General features: G+C 35.2%; 2 protein-coding genes across 4 annotated transcripts; one reads left to right on the top strand and one right to left on the bottom strand.

Annotated features, from left to right (window-relative positions):
- The first annotated feature begins 288 nt into the window (after positions 1 to 288).
- LOC105264205 (zinc finger protein 391) lies at positions 289 to 5,432 on the top strand. The gene is made up of 2 exons (XM_011300926.1): positions 289 to 398; positions 884 to 5,432. The coding sequence occupies exon 2, from the start codon at positions 2,501 to 2,503 to the stop codon at positions 4,391 to 4,393; it is 1,893 nt and encodes a 630-aa protein (XP_011299228.1). The 5' UTR covers positions 289 to 398; positions 884 to 2,500; the 3' UTR covers positions 4,394 to 5,432.
- LOC105264204 (lysosomal alpha-glucosidase) lies at positions 4,485 to 9,313 on the bottom strand. Of its 3 annotated transcripts, none has more exons than XM_011300925.1 (12): positions 9,191 to 9,313; positions 8,578 to 9,110; positions 8,011 to 8,190; positions 7,862 to 7,931; positions 7,672 to 7,776; positions 7,323 to 7,580; positions 7,041 to 7,243; positions 6,866 to 6,973; positions 6,558 to 6,735; positions 6,336 to 6,484; positions 6,170 to 6,254; positions 4,485 to 6,037 (listed from the first exon to the last, which is right to left on the bottom strand). In XM_011300925.1, the coding sequence occupies exons 2-12, from the start codon at positions 9,108 to 9,110 to the stop codon at positions 5,492 to 5,494; spliced, it is 2,415 nt and encodes an 804-aa protein (XP_011299227.1). In that variant the 5' UTR covers positions 9,191 to 9,313; the 3' UTR covers positions 4,485 to 5,491. The 3 variants fall into 3 exon arrangements, with proteins under 3 accessions (XP_011299227.1, XP_011299226.1, XP_011299225.1); XM_011300924.1 differs by having other exon boundaries at positions 4,485 to 5,646; positions 5,720 to 6,037; positions 8,011 to 9,110; XM_011300923.1 differs by having other exon boundaries at positions 4,486 to 6,037; positions 8,011 to 9,110.
- Positions 9,314 to 9,952: the final 639 nt, after the last annotated feature.

Here is a 9,952-nt window from a genome sequence, read left to right on the forward strand (position 1 = left end):
CTCTGTCAACTCAGCCAACAACACAACCACACTTGATACTCAATGCTCACCAAATATTCAATGTGTGCATGTGTACATACGTATATCGAGTGCCTCTTCAATTCTACTTTTCACATCTTACCTCGATTTTGAAGGCTCATGCTTGGACAGCCATTACAGTAACCTAACCAAGGCGCCATCTTGCAGTTACTCTGCTAACATTTCCTCATTCCATCAACAATTCCCTTCCTTTGCGGCCGCGCGCTTCCATGGAGAAATAACGCTTTAGCACGAGCGCGACGTGTTCATTCATGAGTCTCAATGGTGATTAAAGATGGCGAATTACATGTCATGTCATACGTGTATTTATCCCAGTCAAAAATAGTCATTGTGAAATATAGAAAGATACGAGCATGTTGGTGAGTACGTCAAGTAATTTTGATAATTATCTATTTGCTGGTCATGGAGCTTTGGGTACGAAATAATAAGTAGAGATGAGGGTGTTCGCTTGATGCGTAGAGTCATTACGGAGAAGCAGTGTATTTTAGAGTTAGAGGTACCGAGAGTCTTCATTGGGAAGTTCAATGCGCACAGATGTCTTTGAGACTATACAAAAATTTGGACATTTTAAAGTTAACTACCCAATGGATACTCCACTCCTCTTCATATTAAGCACGTTCGAGTAAAAATTCTCAAATTAAATAATATATAGTATATTTTTTTGGCAAGTTAATTAATTTCATTGAAATTTAATTAAAACACGCCCTTATCTATATTTCCTATCTATAATCCATGTATTGGGTTCGATTGATTAAAGACTGTTCCATTGCTTTTCTCTCAATGGTTTTTTTAATAATATGGTGATGGTTAACAGAAAGGACAATTTGTGAAATATTTCTTTCAGGTGGTGATGGGCCCTTTCCATTGGACTGTGTTCTAATACTATAATTCCACCGTTATCAATGAAAAAAAATCATATACTAACATATTTAAGTTGTCGTTAGTAGTTTGACTTTACTGCCTCTTGGAGCAAAGCGGATGTCGTTTTATTAGGTGCGGCTACTAGCCGAACAAGCTAGACGCGATTAAATATACTTTTATAGCATTAGGAGCCACGGAATGTATAAAGTGCATTGATCAAAATGAAAAATTGGCGCAAGCCTAAAAGTAGAAGCACAGAGTTATTTTATCAAATTATCCAAGCGACATCAATGCCTGCTGTTAATACTGAATATTCCAAGTTCAATGTAGGCGATACTAGATCCCCACGTGCTAGACATAAGCCTCTGTAAGCGTCTATATAATGAGGTAATATATATTTAAAAGATATGGAAAAAGTGACAATTAAATTGGTGAATATTGGGAAAAATCACGGACAAGGACCACGTGTGGAGCAGGGGCTAAGGGGTAGGCAGGAGGGACGCAACTACTCAGTATGTTTCAATTGATAGTTGTCCTTTAGACTATGAAAGTATCTGTTAACTATCAACAAATATCGACCGGCTCAGTGCGCATGCGCAAAAAAAAGCGCGGAATTGTGTGACAAACACGGATACAATCAGCCAGCAACACGCAAGCTCTCTCGTGGTCAATTCAGTCGTGCGGTCGTGCTTCAAGTGAATATCCAGCCAGAACATTTACATCCTCTGGGTGATTCCAACGCCTGCCTACCTGCCTACCTACCTAACTACCTATCTACCTACCTACCTACCTACCTACCTACCTACCTACCTGCCGGTCTTTCTACCTCTCGGCCTCTTGGTCTCTCACTCAGTGTTTACTCACATGAGTCTCTCTCAATTATCCCAGTATCGATGAGACTCTAATGCTTCGTCAATGTTCACACCTTTAAAATGATTAATTTAGTCCAATAACTTATTTAATAACATTCTACAAGCGTCTCTGGGTGATTCCAATGCCAGCAGAGAGCAGCCCGAGGATTTAAGATTAAAAAAAAAAGAAAACATATGGTCGATGCGTTTCTACTTGGATATCTATACAAAGAGGAAAGAAAAAAAATTACTGGCAATACAGCAATTACTCCGCTCCGATAAAACTTTAGGCTTCACCCACGTCTCCCACTTGAGTGTTCACTTGCACGTGCGTGGCCTGCTTATTCATCAATGTGTGGAACCGTCACTCTATGATAAGAGACAAAAGAGTGTATATATATATTTTTTTCGTTTCGTGCCATCGAGTTTAAAAAAAGAAAAACCAAATTAGAGCTTAAAAAGTGGAGAGTGTATGGTTATTCACTCGTACTGCATTATTATTGATTATCTGAATATCTATTGTTATTTATTATTCACTATACTCTATAAAGAGGCGACTACATCTCACATATCTAAGTATCCTCGTTGTATGGTCAATGATCGCCCAGTAAAAGTTGAGTAAGTCTCTTGAATGAACCTCTCGAGTTCACCCATAAATATAAAGATGCACTATGTGAATAAAGGAAAATCGGTGAGAGAGAGATAGTTGGCGGTTGCCGCAGCGGCGAAGAAACTAAGAATAAAATAAAATGACTAATACGCACCAAATAACACTGGGGGAGGTCTCTGAGACTGAACATTCACAGGAGGAAATTCAGTTGACTGAACTTGTACCTGTTCAACAATCGAAAATAAAGCATACAAGAACCGACAAAGATCAGCATACAACAGATGGACTTGAAGTGCTTCGCAGTTTTACACATGAAGATAATGAGTTGGAGTCATTCGATGCAGCTGACAAACAAATTAATTATGATAAAGGCGAAGAAAATAATATCAAAGTGGCCAATGGGAAAATGCGAAAATTTCGAAACAATGATTTTCCGAAAGATGAAGTCTACTATTTTTACCAAGAAAATCAAATAACTTCTGATGGATCACCTGTAGGTAGTGTTAATGCCCATATATTAAATGGTAAATTTGATGAATTGAACGCGGAAAAGAATAAATCATTGCAAAATAAATTAGTGGGGGATGTAAGTTCCGAAGATTTTTCCACAAAAGATGAAGAAGGACAAGAGTTACGACTCAATATCGATGTAATAATTCAAGCGAGTTATCTTCTAGGCGAAAATAATGGGACTGGCAAAAAATTGAATAAGAGAGAATTAGAGGGATGTAAAGATGAGGTATCAGCGAGGGGGATGATGGAAGAGAATGATTTATTAAACGGAATAGGTGAGGAACAATTGAAAGAGCTGAAAAAGTATAACTGTATGATGTGTGAGGCGAAATTCAAAGGTAGCGGAGGCTTGAGGAATCATTATAAAGTGGTACATGCAGCCGGGCCATTATATAAATGTGATGATTGTGGTAAAGAATTTCCATTGAAAGAACGTTTGAAACTTCATGTTCGAACTCACACAGGATTTAAGCCGTATAAATGCACAGAGTGTGGCAAGAGCTTTGCTCGAGGGGGTCAATTGTCCCAGCATCGACGCACACACAGCCAAATAAAGCCTTATCATTGCAATCTCTGTACGGGTACTTTTACCTGTGCGGCAAACCTTGCTCTGCACATGAAGCGCCATAATAATCAGAAGGATCATACATGCACAATATGTGGAAAGGGATTTATTAGGCGTGATGCACTCAAGAAACATCTCGAGTGCTTACACAAAGATCTTAAAACATTTCTATGTGTTATATGCAACAAAACATTCAAGGGTCATTTGCCACAGCATATGAGAACACATGCGCACGACAGGCCCCATGCATGCTCAACTTGTGGCCAGAAATTCGCCCAGAAATCCCAATTAACTGTACATCAAAGAACTCATACGGGACAGCGACCATTTAGGTGTCTTGTTTGTTGGCAAGCATTCGCTCATTCAACAGCTTTGAAACTTCATACCAGAAGACACACTGGAGAAAGACCCTTCAAGTGCACAGAGTGTAATGTCGGATTTACACAATTGCCACATTGGAAGAAACACATGAAATGTATTCATAAACGAACTAAGCCCTATAGCTGCAAAAATTGCAATAATTTTTTCAAAAAGAAGAATGATCTTGAAAATCATGAAAAAATTTGCCACGGTCCACATATCATCGAAGGAAAAGATAAAACTGAAAGTGCTAGTGAGACCAATGTAAGGACCGATCCTAGTAAATTCACAAATATGACTTTGGAAAGAATGCGATTACTTCTGGCAGTCTTATTGAAAAGGATTTCTAAACCTGAACGTCTTGATGAACTTGGATTCGGTAAGAGACTTATCGATGAAATTCTTCAAGATTCGTTGATATCTGCTGGTAAGGATCCTATCAAGCTTCACTCAGGCCAATTGAGTGAGCTTCAAACGTTGAAAAAAAATCTTGAGACCTTTCTTGAATGGACCGTACCCAAAGAACACTGGCAGACATTCAAGAAAATGAATAAAACTCCAGAAGAAATTCTTGAAACACTCACTACCACCTAGAGTATTGCTTTAATAATTTCCAATAAATATTCATTATTTATTTATTAGCCAAAGATTTTTACTATCCAATTGTTTTTTTTTTTCATTATTTAATAATATTTAATCTATTGTTATTGTTACCATTTAAATTGATGAATTGTTTACTCTATAATTATATGCTCATAGCAGAGAAAATTTTCATTATTGCCATAGCCCTATTTAGTAGACTGATTGCTTGCCATTTTGTCTGTCATAAATGAAAAAAAAAAAAAGAGTGACTAAGCAAATAAGTAGAATAAAAAATGTTAAAGTCCGTGGGGTTTGGTTCCATAATAAAACATTATTTGTTTTACGACTATTGTTATAATATGTCATTTAGCTAGAGCCAATTATTAATCATATTCGATTGATGAAAATTTATTGCATGACAATTACATAATGGTCTACTCAATATAAGCAGTTAAAATTTCAGGCAAAATCACTGCGATAATTAGATAGCAATAAAAAGCAAATGTGGGAAGACAATAATAATGATTTGCGTATCAATAATCAACATTATTATTATGTACTATAAAAATAATTGACATCATTATCTAATTGTTTGTTCTTTCATATCGTTTAAATTTATTGTCAAATGGTTTAATTATATCGGAAAATCCTTTAGATATTTGAAGCGGAGAAACAGATGAAAGAAAAAGCAAATATATATACATCTATGGAAAAGAATGCAAATAATAATTCCTATGTTCAGAATCGATACGAGGAGAAAAGGAGGTCATGTTTGTATATTGAATAAAGATCGAGGTCATCTAGAGCAATATTTGACTTGACTGTGACGAACGTTTTTGCGTTGTGTTTCAAGTTTTCACGCCAAAGATAATAATCACAAAGTCCCTGATTAAATTGAAATTTAATATAGAGTAACTAGTAGTAGAAAAAAAAAAAGATAGTTAAACTATATTTATTCATTATCATTGCTTTTTTGGTGCCATAAATATTGAGACTTTACTATAAATGTACTGTGTAATGGAGTGTAATTTGCAAAAAAAAAAAAAAAAAATACACAATTTTAATAATTGAACAAGGTGTTGTGCATGTATTGTTAATTAAAAAATGAATCTACCACATGACTTGAAATTTTCTACTCAAATCAATGTGCAAATTTGTGATAAGAAGATATTTCGTAGATTCATTGTACGTAAATGTATCAATTTCCTGTCCATCGACAGTAACATTTTTAACACTCCGCGCCAATCCCAAAACTTCAATTTGCCCTAGAATCACAGCCTCTTGAATATTTGGATTATAATTTGGCCATGTGTTTATTAACTTGTTACCATCAATTACCTCAAAATTTTCATAAAGATAATTATGAGTATTTATAGAATCTATGCTATCGCCATCATCCCAAAACAGTGATCCTGATGGATTTTCGTTTGACGGATGCGAAATTGTAATAATTAATTCAAATTTGTTTTTTCGACTTTGGGCGGTTGTTTGACTTGGAGCTTGAGCTGGTATGATAATTCCATCACGAATAAATAGTGGAATAGTGTCTAATGGAGCTTCCAATACAAACCATTGTCCGGTTGAGATAATTCCCGTGTTATTATAATAGTTGTACCAAATTCCTTTCGGTAAATAAGCTTTTACTTCGGTTTTTCCCTGTTACAAAGAAATCCGTGAACAAATTCTTATTATTTTTTACGACTTTTCAATGTATAATTTGTCTAATTAATTGGAAAAAAATATTTAATATACATATCCTTGAAAAAAGGAAAGTTATATTGAGCTTACTTGTTCGAGAACTGGCACAATCATTAAACCCTTGCCCCATAGAAATTGCCTATCGATATCCAACGTATTTTTGTCCTCCCAATATCTGCAAATGTGCAAAAGTGATGGATGAACCATATATTTTTTCTTCTCGGTTATTTATCAGAAAATTCAATACTGAACTTACAAAAAAAATAAGGGATTTAGAACTGGCGAACCGGATGAATGAGCCATGAAGAATAATGTATAGAGGTATGGTAATAATCTATACTTTATCATCAATGCTTTTTTCGATGATTCAATAACTAAATCACCCAATGCAACTGGATCTTGTTCCTATATTCACACAAAAAGCATACTCAATAAACTCTACCAAGGGATATTGAATATTGTATCATAATGTATTTACAATTGTATCATCTGAATTGTGATTACGAGAGAATGGATAAAAAGCACCAACTTGCATCCAACGATTGCATAATTCCACTGTGGTATTTCCATCAAATCCACATATATCAGCTCCAACCATCGGGATTTGAAAAAGACTGAATTGCAAAATCTCTGGTATACTCATTCGAAGATCATGCCTAATTCAAGAGAAATTGTTTTATCCGAATGAATAACAACAATCTATAAAATCAGCCGATTTCCACTAAAAATATGAATTTTCACATTTGATGAATACAATGGTTGGATTTGAGGGGATGAAAATGTTACCAGCTTGAATACACATCTCCGGTCCAATGTGCCGAATAATGACCTTGACCAATCCAAGTAGCACGAGACACAATGAATGGACGTCTCCGCCTTATTTTAATAATTGCCCTGAAAAAAGCATCCATTCTAGAAATTTTATTTGTCTGAATATTATTATTTTCCTTGAATTATTAACCTATAGTTTGCTACAGCCTCTCCCATACAATAGGTATTATGGACATTGTAATGCAATCCTCCAAAATGTTTAGCATTCATGCACAATGTTTTAGTAGCCAATAAATTGCCAACTACATTGGGTTGGTATGGTGGGTTGTCAAAGGTATTTTGAATACAGCCATTGATGTGACCATTATAAAAATTTGACGGTTCATTCATATCCTGTAATGTGAAAAATGACAATTGGAGTAATGGAGTAATAAAACGGAATGATTTTTATTTTATTTCATTTTTCGCTTACAATCCAGACTCCATCGTACTCGAATTGCCCATGCATATTATTCATCATAATATACCAATATTGAGAAATGTTTGGATGAGTGAAGTCGGGCCATACAGTGGAGACACGATTCCAAACTTTGCCAATAAATGGAGCATTCGTATAAAAATCTTTAATAAATATGTCTTGATGCACTCCTTCATCGTAGGGAGGGTAGGTATTATTACCTTCTGACGCTGAGATTCCAGCATCGATAAGAGGAATATAATGCATCCCTACCTAAATTTTTTACAATTTTCCGGGATAGTTATAATGCAGGATGTATTATAATATTAAAATTATATATTTCACCTAATTATTTTTCACATACCCCATGAATCTCTTGGACAAATTCCGGTAGGCCTTTGAATTTATCATCATCATACGTGAAATCATTGCTATTTTTCATATAATCGAGATCATTCCATTGTGTATCCTATTATTATTGATATTAAGAAAATGTTATTCAATGATTTTATTGAAAGAATTAATTTGTAATTTGTTAAATGAACTTAACATACAAATGGAATGTCGGCTGCTCTAGTTCTATTCCATACTTGACGAGTTTTTTCCAAAGATCCATATCCAAGTCTGAATTGAATAAATTCAATTGGGTAAATTCAGTGGTGTTAAAAATTTATAAAAATGGATAAACTGTATAAAAATAGACCTGCAAAGGTGAAATCCCAGGGACCAATATGGTGGCATAAACGGTTTCCCAATGATACTTGAATACTGACGTAATACATCATGGGGAGTTGGCCCAAGAAAAAAAAATATATCAAAAATACCTCCAATACTTCTGAATGTTAAACCAGGTGTTGGCTGGAGAATAATATCCATAGCATTGCTGTTGAGAAAGAGTACCCCATGACAAGCTCCGGATTCCTCGACAATCATATAGAAGGGATGAGATCCATACAAGTTGGCATGCTCAGTAGGGGGTTGATCTTTATTGAATAATGTAAATATTTGCCAATTGGTATCGAGCTTCAAAGAATTTCGATGCTCTCCAAGACCATAGATATTGTGCGATGGTAGCAAAGTACTAATCTGAAGGAACTGATCAGAAAATATAAAACCACCAGCAGAAAGAGAGTCGAATATCAAATTTTTTTTCCATTTTCTCCTAACTTGGAAACCTGGCTTCATTTTATTCACATGAAATTCATAATCTGAATCATTATTTGATGACTTTTTCCGATAAGTATTTATAATTGGCCATATTGGTTCATACCTTGGATTATCACGATTTTCCAGTCTCACCCGCAAAATATTTCTGTCAATTTTAGTTGCTCTCATGCCAACAACTTGTATATCCTTTTTGTAGAAGGATGATGCTATATTTTTGAGCTCACCTTCAAATTCTCCACTGGTTTCATTCATTCTTTCGTATTGATAGAGATGCCAATTTTGGGGATAAAAGCAATAAGGCACTTGTATTTCCTCGTATGCTTCATTATGTTGGGCAATTGGTGGATCCCAACAGCATCTTCGGGCTATACAAGACAATTCAGATGCACCATTTTCGGGATGACAATCAAAACGCATTTTCCTCACTACTTTACTACACTCTTCCCCTTCATCTAAATCCACATTTTTGTCCATCTGTCGGGACTCCCATTTTGCAATGACCATCACTATCAGCATTATCAGCATTATTAAATATATAATATAAGCATAGACAAGTGATATCACATCCCGTCGATTTTTCCCTGGTGAATTTCTTCCCATGTTCTCCCCAACTTTGCGCTTTTTCTCCATCGTCATCTGAAATTAGTTTATGTATTTCATCAATCTCCTAGTAAAACAGAAATATAAATTATTGTATATGATAATTATTGAATAACCTTTCACGGCATGTGTTAGGTGTTAACAAATAATACATTTATTATCACACTTTATTTTCATTATTCTTCTCCTTTTTTCTTCGCCTTAAAAAAAAAGTAAATAAAAAAAATTCTTACGTATTTCCAAAGAGGATTGACTAAAGTAGAGGCTCAGTTCTGGGGGTTTGAGTGACCCCAGCGGCATCGTAGTACTGCACCCCAAGAGAGGGAGGGCGCAACACGCAATGGTGGGGTGTTTTTTTTTTATTAACCAAGTTTTTATTGCAATGCTGGGGTGTCCATCAAGTCGACGGGGTGAATTTTATTTTCTGCTGTACGAATGCTTTTTGTTTTTCATTTGTTTAACTGAAATTTAGTCAACTGTAGCAGGTACGGAAGGGGGAAACCACATCTCGTGGAATTTCAATGGAAAAAATTATTCAATTTATTGAATATATACCACTAATGAATTTATAATTTTAAATCGGCACGTTGTCCTAGTGGTAACGTGCTCGACTGGCACGCCGGCGGCCCGGGTTCAATCCCGGCATCATTCATTTTTTTTTTTTTTAAATAATTCCAATTTTTTTTTTTATTAATGGCAAATCAATCGAAATATTGTTTAAAAACTGAATATTTGATAATCGAGGAGATATGCAATGAAATTGAACAATTTGACATTTTTTAAACGAAACTTTTGCAATATATATACTACTAATGAAATTTTATTATTATAATAGCGCGTTGTCCTAGCGGTAACGTGCTTGCCTACCACGCCGACGG

This window comes from Fopius arisanus, unplaced genomic scaffold (genome assembly GCF_000806365.1).
Source record: "Fopius arisanus strain USDA-PBARC FA_bdor unplaced genomic scaffold, ASM80636v1 scaffold00019, whole genome shotgun sequence".
Classification (NCBI taxonomy): Eukaryota; Metazoa; Arthropoda; class Insecta; order Hymenoptera; family Braconidae; genus Fopius; species Fopius arisanus.